Below are 16363 nucleotides of genomic sequence, written 5' to 3' on the forward strand. Positions count from 1 at the left end.
ATAATAAAGAAATTGAATTGATTCATGAAAAGAAGAAATTTTAACATTATGCCTTTAGCCGAACAAGTCTATGTTAGTGGGGGAAGAGGACAGGTTGACTAGTTTAGCAGTTACCAGGGAGGATGTTATTAATAAATAAATAGTTAAATTCAAGCCATACAAATCCCCAGGGCCGGACGAAGTGTTTGGCAGGGAGCTTAAAAAAATGCAAAGAGGAGCTCTGCGAGTCATTGTCTGCCATATTTAATAAGTCATTAGAGTCAGGCAGACTGCGATAGCCCCATAATGGAAAAAGACTGCCACAACAATGCTTGAAAACGCAGATGATGAGAACAAAGCTCGTCTCCTAGCGGTAACAGCACCTCATGCAGGGGATTTTTTATTTGCTGTGCCCAGTGCAGGCCTGGGAACTCGCGTCAATCATAACACTCTCCAGATTGGAGTTGCTCTTCGCCTTGCCGCCTCCATCCTCACCGAACATAGGTTGTTCGGAAACGCGATGACAGACCAATAGGTCTTCATGGTCTGGTATGTCGTAAATCACAGGTTAAGATTGCAAGACATGAAGTCAACGACATCATAAAGAGGCAAAATATTGTAATATATATATAAAAGTATTTTAATGTTTCGAGTGACTAACTTGAAGGCGAGGACAGTTGTGAACGCCAGCTAGCGCACAAGTTACAACAGCGCTCTTAATACTTTTAACACAGAAGATATGTGGAGACAGGCGTGTACTTTATGACGTTGTTTTTATTAAATAATTATTAATATTACATGTTATATATACAGTTATTGATTACTGTATATATATAACATTCGTGTTAATCTAAAATCTAAATCTATACGAAACGTACAAATTTCGTGTCGGAGATGGTAAGCATATACTATGTGTGTACGAACCGTCATGTGTACCAAGTGACTAGTATCCGTTCAACATGAGTTACTAGTGTGTGGTCACTGCTCTTGGTCACTGCTCGTGGTCACTGTCACTGCTCGTCCTGTGGTTGTAGGGACTCGTGTACAGCACTAGAGAGAGATGGAGCCAGAGGAGACAGGTGATACTGGACTTGGGGACGGGGCCTTGTGGAAGCATTCTTTACTACTACTACTACAACTTATTACGAGTCTTTAAAACATTATATTACATTATATTTTAAATCTCTCGTGATGAATCCTCATACATTGTAATATATATTTATTTTAAACATGTCACTAGCACATGTTGTGTTATTTATGGCTTGTATATATTTAAATATATGAATGTGAATATTTCACCCCTGATCAACCCACTGTTGACTTGGCCACATTTATTTATTTATTTATTTATTTATTTATTTATTTATTTTATTTATTTGTATTTATAAACAAGAAGGGACATATATATATTGGGTTGTGAGAGTACATAACATTGGTGTTTGAGCATTATATTCTTTCACTATACTAACACATAAGTTATTATAAATTGGTAGATTGTAGCAGAATTTGAGTCATTATATTTATTTATATGTACAAGAGTTTTTACATTCTTGTACAGCCACTAGCACAGCATAGCATTTCGGGCAGGTCCATGATCTTAATTTTCCCCAGGAATATGACCCGTAAAATAGTTTAACAACCAGGTACCCATTCACTGCTGGGTGAACAGAGCCTACAGTTAAGGAGTGGTGCCCAGTCAATCCTCCCCAGCCAGGATATGAACCCAGGCCAAAGCACTTGCAAAGTGCCGAGAGACTTATTTTTTGTGTACAGTAAAGCCTTCTTAATAAACATAATTTAAGGAATTTACTGCATAATTTAATCATTCAAAAGTGTACATGCTTATTTTGCATTCCCGTAGGCAAGTGGAATTTACTGCAGAGAAAATGCAGACATCGTGGTTACAGACCCGGGGCAGGTGGGCACATTGGCAGTGATGTCGGGGGAATGGTTCCGTCAGCTCTTGTGCATCCTTTCCCATCAAGGTATGACATTTTTTGTTTAGTAGGTTTCTCTGGTTTATATTCTCTATTTGTTTGAATATGTGTAAAGCTTGGCTTAGTTATTTTCCATGTTCTGTATGTACTTTATCAAGGATAAGTAATCTATTTACTATCAATCAAAAAAAAATGTACTGAATATACAGTATATCAAATCAAATTAATATCAAAATGTCAATTCAAATAAAAGTACATCCATAGAAGATGAGTTACAGCCTTAATGTTGTAACTTTAAAACTTATAAATCATAATTTATAGACAAACTTAAAATTTATAGATAGAGCGTGTACATACAATACCTAAAGCCACTAATACGCAAAGTGTTTCAGGCAAAATATATATACTACATTTTGAATTTCTATGATTCTGTTATACAGGTGGGTTCCAAATTGCTGTACAGCCTTCCTGGATCAAAATCCAGGCTGGGTTTTAAATTACAGCTGGAAAAGTTCATCAGGGCAAATGGGGGGGGAGGACCTTTGGCAAGCTACAGGCTTCCTGTCCTCATCTAGGCCACTAGTATTAGTGACCCTTGGGTAAATTCAGGTACTGTACAGTACTGTAGTAACGTTTTGGCATTCATGGTAAGATTACTCCAATCTTAGAAATATATAAAGATTGATAAAAATGCTAGCTTAACCATTTTGAGCCAGGAAGGTTGTACAGTAGTTTGGAACCCCGCCTGTGCAACAGATTTATAGGAATTCAAAATATATATAAATATTTTTTTTATTGACGGTAAATAGATTACTTATCCTTGATAAAAATAAAACTGATTTGGATATAGTTGTCCATATTGTTGCTGGGAGTCCATAAATAGTGCATAATATCAGTCGGTAAGCACTGTTAGATACACATGCAAACGCACATGCACCTAAATATATTATTGCATTTTTTGCTACTATTGGATTGATTCAAAAGTGTACTTACATAACTGGAGAATGAGATCCCACTCTGCCTCCTCCCCCTCAAAGCTCTCATATCTACTGTACTGTATTTATTAATGATGGTACAATAAAATAAATAAAAATTTAAATTAATTTTAATAGCTAATTTTGTATTAAAAGCAGATTTTTTTTCAGTGAAAAAGATTGTGTGTTGGACAATGAGACTTCATCCTGTTTTATGCATAGTTTTCAAAATGTGTCTGCAAATTTATCATCTCCTTATCTTCTAAGTACACAGGTATGTTACTCTGGCTTATCTTCATAGTTTCCTCATCTTGTTCAGAAAATAGGATATTTACTTGATTTACTTACTACACATAAGTAGTATTACTTTACTTACTACACATAAGGGGCATAACTGGCCAACCCCTCACAGTGTTCAAGAGAGAACTGGATAAGCACCTCCAAAGGATACCTGATCAACCAGGCTGTGACTCATACGTCAGGCTGCGAGCAGCCGCGTCCAACAGCCTGGTTGATCAGTCCAGCAACCAGGAGGCCTGGTCGACGACCAGGCCGCGGGGACGCTAAGCCCCGGAAGCACCTCAAGGTAACCTCAAGGGCCACTACTAGTGGCCTTGATGAGGACAGGGAGCCAGCAGCTTGTTAAAGGTCCCCCATTTGCCTTGATGATCCTTTTTTAGGGGGATTTTAAAACCTAACAGAGTTTTGCGTTCAGGTGGGTAGGCAGTTCCTTGGGTTTATAATCATGTGGATGAAAAAGTATTTCCTGTTCTCAGTCCTACATAGAGGTTTGTTGAGCTTGAAACCGTTGCTCCTCGTTTGTGTTTAATCTGATCTTTTAAAAAAGTTGTCAGCATCAACATCCTTCCAACTTGTTCAGTATTTTAAAAGTTTCAATGAGATCCGCCCTGTCATGACCTGGTTTGCAGTGTTAAGCCTGTGGCCCTCAACCGTTCCTGATACGAGAGATGACTTTGCTCTGGAATGACTTTTGTTGTCTGGTGTTGAACTTTCTCCAGAGCAGCTGTCCTTCTGTAGATGAAGATGTGTACATTTTGATAGAAAAACTGTGTAAAATGGAATATTATTATATTTGATGGTGTTGCCAAAAATCTGTGTTGCCAGCACAGCACAGCCTCAAGTGTGTAATTTTGGTACTGAAGCATTCACCAGTGATTCATCATATATGATACAAATCATATACAGTACAAGAACTTCCACTAAAATTAAGCATGCATAATAAATTTACATGCAGTTTGAGGGTTAAAATGGGAATTGATGGTTCTGCCACCAAGTGTGGTGGCAAGTGCTGTCACCTGATGGTGTTTAGGATAGTATTTATGTACTGAACAGCTTCTGGCTGGAATAAATAGCTTACCTTGCATTTCTAATTATCACTTGCAGGGGGTATTGAGGATGTTGTCCATTCTTTTGTCTTATAGTGAACTTGTCCCTTGATGGTGGCTTGTTTCTCGACAATTGCTGTCTTGGGAAAGCTTTGAACATACTTAAAAAAAAATAGTTTAAAAATATATATATATATATATATATTCTAACCCTTTTTTATCTATCATAATTTTGTGTTTTATATAATGAATATAGAAAATTTAATGAGAGCCAAACATGGGCAAATCTGTATTTTGCAGATATTCTTGTACTGTACTTAATTATTCTGTAAAAATATTTCAGACACCTTCACCCGTGGCTCCATTGCATAGAGTGATGAGCCCTCCATCTATAACCCTAAACCTTGATCATGTGGTCCATTGTTCACCAAATACTCAGACTATGGATTTGAAGAGTCTACATTATCAGGTAATATTTTTTGTATTAAGTACAGTACTGTTTATGAATGCCAAAGTAAATATTGTTGACAAAGTAAATATTATAAATACTTATAATTATAAGTTGACACTTGCTGTGTTGGCCAACCCTGTGCTTTCCATACAAGTACAGTGTGACCCTTTTTTTATTCTCCATATTAATATTTAACATTTGTATGCATTTTACTTTGTATATTTAGTATCATTATTAGAGATGAAAACATGTCGTGCAAGAATAGAAAAGGTTAAATCGGGTATGACTAACTTCCATACAATGGGCAAGAAGGTAGTTATTAGAGATATACTTTACTATGGATATTTAGCAGTACATTGATGAAGCTTAAGCCGCACTGAAACACAGAAAAGAAGTCAGGTTGCCAAACAGGAAGGTGTTGTGTAACAAATCATTGTGACTTTTGATAGAGCCACAGTGATCTTGCAAGAAAGAAAGAGTTAGGCTGACTTGTGTATTGTGCACCTGAAGGCACAGAGCCTGCTCCCTTGCCCAGTTGCTCAAAACCTTAAGCGAACCCTTTATTCAATGCTTTGCAAATGGAGAGGTGTTGAAAGCCTCTATGAGCATGCAAGGATGAGTAAACACATGCACCACTTGTTGAGGAGACTGTAATTGCCAATTCTGCATTCTATGATTTATCCAAGGGGGTGGCAATAATCTCAGTGGTGGTGTGCTTGGAGCCCTGAGCCTAGGGTTGGGTCAGCACTCAGAGTCCAGGGAATATTTGCTGGGTGACTCCATAGAATCCATTCAAAGGGCCTCATCTTTGGGCCCATTGGCAGACATGGGCGAACACAGCACAAAGCTACTGCAAGGAACACAATGAAGAGTGTACATGATGAGCACCCAGACTGTGTTACTTGGATTTCATTGCATAATAATCTACAGTACTTTAAAAAGGCTATTTAATTTATAGACAACAAAATGTTGATATATCAGTGATCACTGTACAGTATTTCAAAATTCATTTATTTTCTAGGTACAAGAAATTCAAAATAAGTTGTCAGGTGATGTCACGGGAAGTAAAGAATTCCAGGAGCTACTTTCCGAGAAGCTGAATTTGGAAAAAGTCTTGGGGTTAGTAATGTTTTGTTGTATGTATGCAATACATTGTTCTATTTAATACTGTTACTCCCACAGGGAGTAACAGTATTTACAATCATTAGATTGTAAAAGTAATTCTTAATTTTTATAGTACTGTACGTATACTGTATTGGTTATATGCCTACTGTATTTTGCTTATGTAATATTTGTCATTACTAAAATGCAAAATATTCTTAAAACATTATGTAGAGTGAATGTGTCCTTTTTGGTGTTCATGATACACTAACTAAGGGCTAGCTGGCATCGAGTATCCCATCCCTTCTAAAGCAACAATTAAATATTTTATTTACCCTGTACTTGTTTGTATCTGAGAAGACACGGCAATCTGTTCCTCCCAACTCTTGGGCCCATGGAAACGTCAGAATCTGCATTTTGAATATCCGAGTAATGGCAGTCAAGTAAACATTGGCGCCCAACTGTTGCTGAGTGCACCGTAGAGTGTAATTTCTTACCACAAGGAAGTTTAGTTTTGACAGTTGGCTATATAGTAATATTCTGTACAGAAATTCATTTGTATATATATAGGGCATTTGGTATAAGGAAACTCAGGTCAATGGCATTGAATTGTACATTATTTTGATAAATAATGTAAAGTATTGGTAAAAATTATTGTAGAAAATGCCCTGTGCTGACACCAGATGCAGTGGATTTGGGATGAACAGGTAGGAGGTTACTCTCTAATATGTCTGAATGTATACAAAGTATACATTAGTTTTAATGAGCTGAAATGCTATACTGCACTCTTGGTGTTGAAGTATTTGGGGAAAATTTTACAAAAAACTAACTCATAGGGAAAGGTAAATACTCTTGTAGTGGGAATGTTCAATAATATATAACAATTAAGTTAGTGTGTGATTGAAAAGGAAGGTATATTAAGTGAACCATAAACATTTATAATTTATGGAATGTCTATTTGTAAATATTCTGACTCTGATTACTCCCTACCCTTTATTACCCCGTTTATTATACTGCTGTCAGCAAAGTTTGTCTTTTACAGGCCTGTAATAAGATAAAATTATCTGCGAGCACACAGCACCTTGGATAAAAACTGACACTTCTCTGTTTTACTCTGTCGTGTTCCCCCATCCCACCCACCCATATTAACAATGTTATATATGTTTAGTAGTGTGCAGTAATATTATAGCACAAGTCTTGTTTTAACAGGTCCACAGAATATTCACTTAAAAGAATTATGACTGCATATAATGATCTAAAGAAGAACACATCTGCCTCTGAACAGGAGTTTTTGCTAAAGGTATTTTATTTTCAGTTCTTGTATAAATTTTATTGATAGTTGTTTTCTCAGAAGTATTATTTATGATAATGAGCAAAATGTATGCATCAAATTTTTAACTAAAATTCCAAATTAAGATTTTTTGTACAAGTCTCGGTATTTCATAGATGACGGTCACTGTATGATGTCTACATTCTTAATACTGTCCTGTCTTGCCTAATCAATGCAAGGTGGCTTTGAGCTGCTACAATTATATGTTGGTCTTGTGCCTTCAATTTGAATATGCTTGGTCTTAATAGAAATGTAATGCATTATAAAAGTTATAGTAGGTAACTTCTCTAGCAAAAATTGTGTAGACGAAATGTCTTTCCAGACCGTCTCCCAGCCCCATTCTATTCTCAGTGTCCCATATCCCCCTTCCCACAATCTCTCGTTCCTTCTTCCACACTCGCCATCCCTTCTCCCCTATCCCTAGACCCACATTACCACTACCCCTTTCCCCCTTCAATACAACCCCCCCCCCACTCCTCCCTCCTATTATATGCCTTGCTCCACCTGCTCACCCCTCCACACCCTCAAAACCTTTATCCCTTTCCCTGCCCAGCCATCCTCTCCCACACTGCTTCTGACTCCCACCGATACTTATCCAGCCCCTGCCACCACACGTGCACAATGTTATCGGTGATTTTGATTATACTGTAATCAATAGGCTACATTCCACTGATGGATAATTGTAATTATTTCAGCTGGATGATATACAGGAAAAGTACAGAGCCCTTGGTGAAAGACATAGTGTAACAAAGAATCAGTTGACTAGAATGAATGAATATCTGAAAGATCTTCCTACGCTCAATGAGCATCAGCAGCTTCAACAGGAAATTGCTAATAAATCTGCACAAATTTCACATATTTCTAGTAAAGTCGAACATTTATCTCGTAAGTTGAAATGGATGTGGTTTATTAAGTAGTCTCTCGTGTTTGCATTTCTCGGAGATAAAGCAGTAGTTCAAATACTGTACAGTAGAAAAGTAAAAACATTAGCCAAGGTTCTCTCAGAATTAAGTACAGGATTTAAAATTGATAATTGTGCACATGCTTACCTCAAATGGTTTATGCATTGAAGTAAAGCAGTTTTTATATGGTATGACAGTGATATTGATGATGAGTGATCATTAACAAGGTCACATTTTGGGGGTCCACAACATTGAACGATCATAATTATAAGACTTTTTCTTGGTTCCAAAATTTTGACATGCTTTCATGCCAGGATAGTAATCATCTGGCAAGTCTCCATGAATTAAAAGGTTTGGTGGCATTCAGTGGTGATTTAAGTGACTACTGAGAAAGAGGAGATGGGGTTTGTGAAATCAAGCTTTTTATGCCCCGTCTCTCAGCCTTTTATAACTGGTTCGTTAATTACATCGCTTAGCATTAAAGTTTCCATCATATTTTTCTTAATTGTAAGTGGAATTGGCTTGAACAACCTCTTCTTTCATTGTTATTCTCTTGCCAACTTCCTGTACCTGGTATGAAAATTTCCTTGCATCTCTACAACTCTATTGCATGTCCAACTTCCACCAATGTATCCTTTTTCCTACCTTTTTAACTTAAATAGGCTTCCTTAATATACTTTGTCTATTACCCTCTGGCTCTTCCATATACATGTAGTGATCATATCCTCCATTTCTTCTCTCCTCTAAGGTTAAGGATGAATTCTCTCAACCAGTCCTCATAGCTGAGCTTTTTAAATTCTGGTACTAATCTATTTGCAAATTTTAGAACTGTCAGAAGTATTTATTTTTGGACTTTGCAAGGTATAGGTTCCATGCTGGTGCTGTATACTCAAGTAGTGGCAATTACAGTAATTACACTGGCATTGTAATTACCCAAGTATAGTTATAGGATGAGAGCTACACTCATGGTGTTGTCTTCTCAGTACTCCATTATATGATGCTTTGAAACTACTGATGGTTTTGGCATCCACCACATGCAGATGATGAGTCACAATAATGTGACTGAAGAATGTTGACCAAACCCCACACTAGATGATGAAAAGACTGACAACCTTCTTACTTAACTTGTTCCAATCATCTACCACACTGTATGCAAAAGAACTTTCTAATATTTTTTCAGCATCTTTGTTTGCTTAGTTCCTGAGGTTGCAGTTTTCAAAAATTCCTCTGCCAATTTTATTGATTCCTGTTACTATTTTGTATGTAGTGATCATATCTCCTCTTTTAATTCTTCCAGCTTTAGCAAATCAACACCACTATCTTCTCCTCAGTAGCTCTTTTTTTTTTTCTCTCCAGTGTATCTAGACTTGAGAGCATCCTTGTTTAGATTCTTAAATGAGATTTGTATGTTTGCTAACTTCTCAAATGTTCCTGATGTTAACCCGGTTACATGAGCAGCTGGTGTTAGTATTGGGATTATGTCTACTCCCAAATTTTTTTAATTTAATATAAATGAAATATAAAATGTGTTTATAAAAAATGGATTATGTATAACATTAGTTACAAAAAAAAATTGCATGATTTCAGAGCAAGTGAAGAAGTTGGCCAAGAAAGAGAGTGAACAAGAAGCCATAATAGAAGGTCTGACCCGGGAAAGGGATGACTTCTCACTAAAATTGAACCTTGCTGAAAACCTCATGAAAGTAGGTCAATGTCTCGATTTCTATACAGTAGTTTACTTTACCAGTTTATTTACAGGTAATTTAATTATTTATCTTGAGAATAAGTATAGATAAGAGGCAAAGTAAAACTTTACAGTAAACCTGGAAATAACATTCAATTTTATTTCTCAATTGCAAAGCAATGCTAGACATTAATTACTCTAGGCAACTATTTCCAAACTGTTGGGCAATGGTAAACGTCCTGAAAGACCTGTGAAGATTCATTATAGGTACAGTACACCATGCAGTGAGTACATATGGCGACAAGAGTGGTTAGAAAATAGGGTTGGGAATCTTCTCAGAATTTTTTTAATTCCTATTTTAATATGAAATTTAAAAAATCTGAGAAGCCAAAAATTATCATACACCATTTTATGTTGTCATCAGGAGCTGGAGAATCAGAGGGAAGCATCTTCTAAGGAAGGTGAATACAGCAAAGAGGATTTACTGTGGACTTTAGACCAACAAAAGAAGGAACTAGAAAGTGCTGGAAAGGTAAGATTTGAGGTGATATCTATAGATTTAACACTTTCGGCGGGCGGGAACGGAAATTGCGTCGGTAAATACAGTAACTCTATGGATGTTCAGCGAGGACACATGTTGTGTCCAAAATTAAAATATTTGTTAAAATTCCATTTACTGTTCAAAAATTATGGGACTAGTTTTTAAAATACACGCCTTTAGATTGCAGACAATTTGATACCAAATGAACGACATAACTTAAACAGTTGAGGTGAAGAAACGGAAGAGACCATACACATATTAGTGAGTGTTGTGGGTGTGCGGATGGGTGTTTGCTCACAGGTAATGCTCAGCGGATTTTTCTGGTTTGCTGTGGGTAGCATGCCTGTTTTTTTTTCATCTTACAGTACAGTATATGCATATATCTCTTTAGAGAATTTTATTGCAAACAATTTGATACCAAAATGAATGGCGTAGCACAAAAATTGAGGTCAGAACAATGGAAAGAGTATAAACATTTTAGTGTGGGTGCGCTCTCACGAGTAATGCCAGGTCAACCTTGGGGTGGGCTGGGGCGTGCACCACGGGCTGCGCAAGGTATTAACTTGCATTGCTATTTCATTTCTATCCTCAGTCTTTTTCATCTTGAAGATGAGAAGTAAATGTGAATATTTTGTGTTCGTTATTTATTTGTATTGATTCATCTTTTAATGTTCAGTATAATAGTATTTCACTAGTCTTAGTAGCCTTCGATTAAATAAGGTAAATTATTTTAGAGTAATTTATTGCTCCTAAATTTTCTGCATCCAAGATACAATACAGTATTTTTTTTTTTTGTTACATGCATGCATCGGTGTTTTATATATATATACAGTATATATAAATGTCTACTTTTTTATACAGTATGTGTTGATCTTAACCCAATCATCACATAACTGGACATTCATCAAAGCTTTCATATTTGTCATTTAAACAGGCTAGGTAAACTGACGATCTTAGGGTGATACTTTATATAACTTGGGTTCCTTGTATGAGTCACTATATATGTATACCAATTCTGAATATACTGTACTGTATATATATATATATATATATATATATATATATATATATATATATATATATATATAACTTATAAAATGCATGCACACACATGCATCGTAACTTAAATATATACATAAAACCAACCAAATTGCTTTCTCTCTATATATTTTTCTTTCATTTGCAGCTGCTAACTTACAGGAAGCAAAAATTACAGTCTTTTCAAAAAGAGCTAGTAATGCAAGATAAGAAGCATGCAGAGAAGCTTCAGGCAGAAGTAGACCTTGTTGAGAAACTCAAAGAAACTGTTTGGCAATTAGAAAGAGAGTTAGAACAACACAAGCAGACGGAGGAAGTGGTAAGCAATTTTGTCTTGATTTTTTCTGAAGAAATTCAATGTGTAAGGGCATACCTGACAGGAAAGTCAGTGTTGGAATTCTAAATGTGGGAAGTAGAAAGTAGGATCCTTTAAGGCTTGATCCTAGGACTACCCCTCTCCTCCCTACTGTTCCTGATCTTCCATATATACCAGTATAATTGTTGTCATCATGTAATGACTTCTGGATGAAAAATTCCTGATTATTTCATACACTGTATTTAATGTAACTAGCTTTTTAAATCTTTACATGCTGTTTATAATATGAATACATTCTCCTTTGACAAATTATTAATTATTTATATAGTTGTCTCTTTCCCCTGAAAACAAAAAATATAACAAAATATACTGCATAAAATCAATTGGCTCAGAAGGCAACTCTACTGCCGAACCACGCCCACTTGGATATTTTTCTACCGTTACTTTGATGTAATCCAGTGACCTCGTGTCTAATGTACAGTCTTGTTATTCAGCAACATGTTCTGCAAGTCTGTAACCTCATTACCAAATCTATATTTACCTAATTTTTAATATAAACGTGATTTTAATCCATTGGTTTGTGCTCTGTTTTGTCTATATATATTTAGGATCCAATTAATATAATCTTTTATCCATTGGTATACGCCAGCTATGTGCAACACCAGCATTGTCACACAGTAATCTTTTAAACTGACTTCTTCAAATGTGTTTGAAAGGAATGAAAGTAAATTGCTTACAAATTAATGTTTTTTTTGCAAAGCCATACTGCAAGTCCTTTAGTAATGTGTTTTTCAAGATATACAGTATATGAACTGGCATTTGTTCATGTTATTTTCCACGAGTGATATCAAGCTAATTGGTCAGTAGTTAAGTGCAATGATTTTTCTTCAAAATCAGTACAGTATAACCTTATAACTCTTTAATATTAGTACGGCTCACCTTTTTATTATATATGCAAAACTGGTTCAAATAACTCTGCCACAAAAATCATTAAAGAAATAACTTGATTCAATGTAGTGGAAAATATATGAAGATACAGTATATTCATAATTTTAATAAACTTTCTTGAATTAATCATAATTTTTTATTGACAGATGAAAAACAAGTTGGCAAGTGCAGAAGAGAAGCAGAAAAAGTTGGAAGAGCGACTTGAGATGGCAGTAGAACAAGTGACTTCTAATAGCAAGATGTCATCTCTCATAAAGTCCCTTTTGACAAACCTGCACATTGCTGTTAAACAGGCCAGTTTTATAAGAAGTATTTTTATTTAGTTGCTTGTATAGTTTACTCCAGAGTTTTTACTGTGGAAAAATTTTGTCTATTGCATCATCACTCTGGCTCCACCTACCATAGGTCATTGAAATCTTATGATTTGTGATTATTGTTAAATTTTTGTATTTTCCTTTATTTTCCTTTCCTGTTCTCTTGACTTAACTGAGCTATCTCACTAGGTTACTCCCTAAGGTGAGATAGACTGTGTCTGTAAGACAAAATTATGCATAGCCAAGCAGGGCAACATTCTTCCACTGGTGCCGCACGGTACTGTTTGTATAAACTGATCAGAAGAATCATTTTTCTCATAATTGTATTGGTGGCAAATGTGAGTGTATACTGTATATACATTATTATACAGTACATTCTATACTGACTTATTATGAAGTATATAAGGACAAATTTTTATCAAATTTCAAACAGTCTAGAATCCTTAGCACAACTTGATATGGCACATCGAGCCTAATCTTTCTAAAAACATCAACTTCCTGCAAGTTTTCAAGGAATAAAATTGTTTTGCAATTTATTTTTAGAAAGGTTGTTTTCTATAAATACTAAATGTCACAAAATAATTTAATTTTTTATTGTATTTGTACCAACAGTTAAGGGACATGGTGACCATCTCCCATCAAATCAGTAAGGGCACTTCCCCAGACATGTCTCTGCTGCTCAGTTTCTCAGGTGAGTGGAACATGTGTGCGTATCCAATGTTTATTAAACTTTCATTACAAAAGGGGGAGGATTCTTTTATTAGTCTTGTATTTAATTTATTAATACTCTTACCTTTTGAGCTGAATCCTCTTAGATGTTTCCTGATCAAGAAACAATATGGCTTTGCCAGGACTTGTATTTGCTACTAGGACCTTGTTGACCATGGTCAATAAGAAGGCTTCTTCTTCTCCACCACCATTGAAGACATCTTTACAAGTGGTTTATTAAGTAAATAAGGGTAGGGAGTCAGTTGCAAGTTACTGGAGGGACCAGCTCAATTTTATGCAAAAGAAGGAAGAATACCCTTAATACCCCACAAGGAATGTCAAATACCACTCCCCGGAGGAGGCAGAAACAAATGGGCACTAGGTTCTTTCACCCTGATACTCCTGTTCACCTAGCAATAAATAGATACCTGGGAGTTAGACAGCTGCCATGGGCTGCATCCTGGGGATGTGTAACAAAAAGGGAGGCCTGGTCAAGGACCGGGCCGCGGGGATGATAAGTCCCGAAATCATCTCGAGATAACTTCAAGATACTGTACATTATTTGCATTGCTTAACTTGTTTTAAGAAATGTTTTCATGCACTAGAAATTTAATTATAAATGTTGAGCTTAGTGCTATTATTCTATTCAATTACACCTTTTAGGATTTTCATAACAAAACAATGCTGTGGAATGCCGGACTACAAACTTTTTCACGCTGCTATTGCTTTCTGATATTTTTGCAGTAGATTAGAAACAATTTAGTTAATAAACAGTGATTGGTATTCAGTTTTGTTCATCAATAGCATTTGTTCATTTTATAAAAGAAACACGTTGGTCCATATCCCATTGTTGGTACAGTATTATATAACAAGTTATACAGTACAGTAAATTGGTTTTAGGAATTCGCCTCTCGAGTTGGTGCTTACCTGTTGGTGACTATGTAGGAGATCTAGCTCTTTATGCCCCACCTAGCTATTTATACCTGGTGTGCTAAATGCACATCTCGACATTTAACATTTTCATCATTTTTTTTCTTAATGTTGTAGATGGAATTAGCTTCAACAACCCCTTCCTTCAATGCATTCTATTTGTTAACCACTCTTAGGTAGGAACAGGAATTTCCTTACACTTCAAATCCAGCTTCCAGTGATGGTCCCTTGTCCTACCTCTTTTTTTTTTTTTTTTTTTTTTTTTTTTTAAATAGGCATCTTTTGCCTATTCCTCTCAGGATCTTCTATGTCATGGTCATATCTTCCCTGAAGGTTTTGAGGATTGTTCCCTTAACCTGTCATCATAGTGCCTTCTCAATTCTAGTACTAATCTAATTGCAAATCTCTGACCTTTCACAAGCAGCATGTATGGATGTAAAAAGCCTTCTTGTCTAGATCTTTATGGTTGGTAACATGCAACTTATGTAAGATGTTTGTCTTAGTTGCCACTTGATACCAAGAAGTTCCCATCAAGGTAAATCAAATATGAAGCACAATTTAGGTGAAAATAATGAAAATAGATACCATATATAAGATTTTAGGATTTCATTGATCACATGCTTAAATATATTTATATCTTTTCAGATTTTTCTGAAGATATTGAAGGTGAAAATTTCACTAATGATGGACTGACAGCTAAACTGAAGGAAGTTCGAAGTTTAATCCATCAGTTGGAAGAGGCCAGAACTCATTTACAGGAGCAGTACGCTCACCAGTTGGCTAAAGATGTGACTTGTGCACAAATGTAAATGAAATGTACAAAACCTATGCTGTATAAATGTTGTAACATATTACAGACATGGCTGAGGATGGTAATACACCAAATAATTTCATCAAGTTTACTATCATTGCAAACTTTACCCAGACTCATGTCTTAAGAATTACACATTTGAAAGCGTTTAAAACTGTTTAAATTACTTTTTTTTTTTTTTAATGTTTGCAAATGTAGTCCATATTGCAGGTGGTGGTGTTTTGTTATACATTTGTTAATCAAGATACAGAAATGAAGTACAGCTATTGTCTGTTTGGCCATTGTGCCTTAGTATTTGTGCAGAGAAAAAAAAAATTAAAAAAATTGAATACTACAAACCCTCTTTCCCCCCCCCCCCCATTTTTTTTTTGGACGCATAAAGTGCTGTAACTGGTTTGTTACAGACACTTGAGATATAGCCAAAAAATTTACTAGTCTTTGTAATTTAGTTTTATGAAATGACTATTATGTGATTAATAAAAGCCTCATGGGGGTATTTGCTTAGTTTAAATGTCTTTTTTCTTATACAGCCTCTGGCACATCTTTGTGAGGGTCACTTATGCTAGATAACCTCAACCAACACTTTTTATTTTCTGAAATGTTCATTGTACAGTATTTAAAACTTGTTTAATATTTTCATGTATTTTTGTATGCATACAAATAAAATGTAATGTTTATGCTCGATGATTAGAAAACCTTTAGGCATATATTTCTGTTACTTGGTTCCCCTTTTGTCCTAAAGATATTTGCAGTCGTAATGGCTAACAGTGTTCAGGTGTGAACATGAAGAATAAAGCTGCAGAGCAGTAGGAAAATGTGAAGAACGAAAATGTTACATTACACAAATCTGCACAGCAAGAACGAAGAGTACATTGTGATGGTTTGGCCCTGCAGAACAAATAAGATAAATTCTAGATTATTTGAAGGTAGGTAGAAGAAAGACAGGAAGTGAGTCTACAATGCATGGAATATGGCGAGGTGTAAGATTGTGTTGTGGTGGTTTATAGGGAGTAAATGCATTTGTATACTGTATACATGTACTGTAATTTATAG

The 16363-nt window shown here is 35.6% G+C and overlaps 1 protein-coding gene across 1 annotated transcript; it reads left to right on the forward strand.

Annotated features, from left to right (window-relative positions):
• The first annotated feature begins 904 nt into the window (after window positions 1–904).
• LOC123747375 (centrosomal protein of 85 kDa) lies at window positions 905–15987 on the forward strand. Its single transcript, XM_045729544.2, has 13 exons — window positions 905–1058; window positions 1841–1964; window positions 3062–3164; window positions 4580–4705; window positions 5709–5806; window positions 6998–7088; window positions 7814–8003; window positions 9608–9723; window positions 10129–10236; window positions 11432–11602; window positions 12694–12840; window positions 13474–13552; window positions 15145–15987. Exons 1-13 carry the CDS (start codon window positions 1040–1042, stop codon window positions 15306–15308), a joined length of 1536 nt encoding a protein of 511 aa, XP_045585500.1. The 5' UTR covers window positions 905–1039; the 3' UTR covers window positions 15309–15987.
• Window positions 15988–16363: the final 376 nt, after the last annotated feature.

This window comes from Procambarus clarkii, chromosome 94 (assembly GCF_040958095.1).
Source record: "Procambarus clarkii isolate CNS0578487 chromosome 94, FALCON_Pclarkii_2.0, whole genome shotgun sequence".
In the NCBI taxonomy this organism is placed as follows: Eukaryota; Metazoa; Arthropoda; class Malacostraca; order Decapoda; family Cambaridae; genus Procambarus; species Procambarus clarkii.

Excerpts from the sequence above, each read along its gene's own strand:
- LOC123747375 (XM_045729544.2), top strand. Across the intron at positions 1,965-3,061 it reads GTGCATCCTTTCCCATCAAG|TGAAAAAGATTGTGTGTTGG; the intron begins GTATGACATTTT and ends ATTTTTTTTCAG. Across the intron at positions 8,004-9,607 it reads TAAAGTCGAACATTTATCTC|AGCAAGTGAAGAAGTTGGCC; the intron begins GTAAGTTGAAAT and ends GCATGATTTCAG.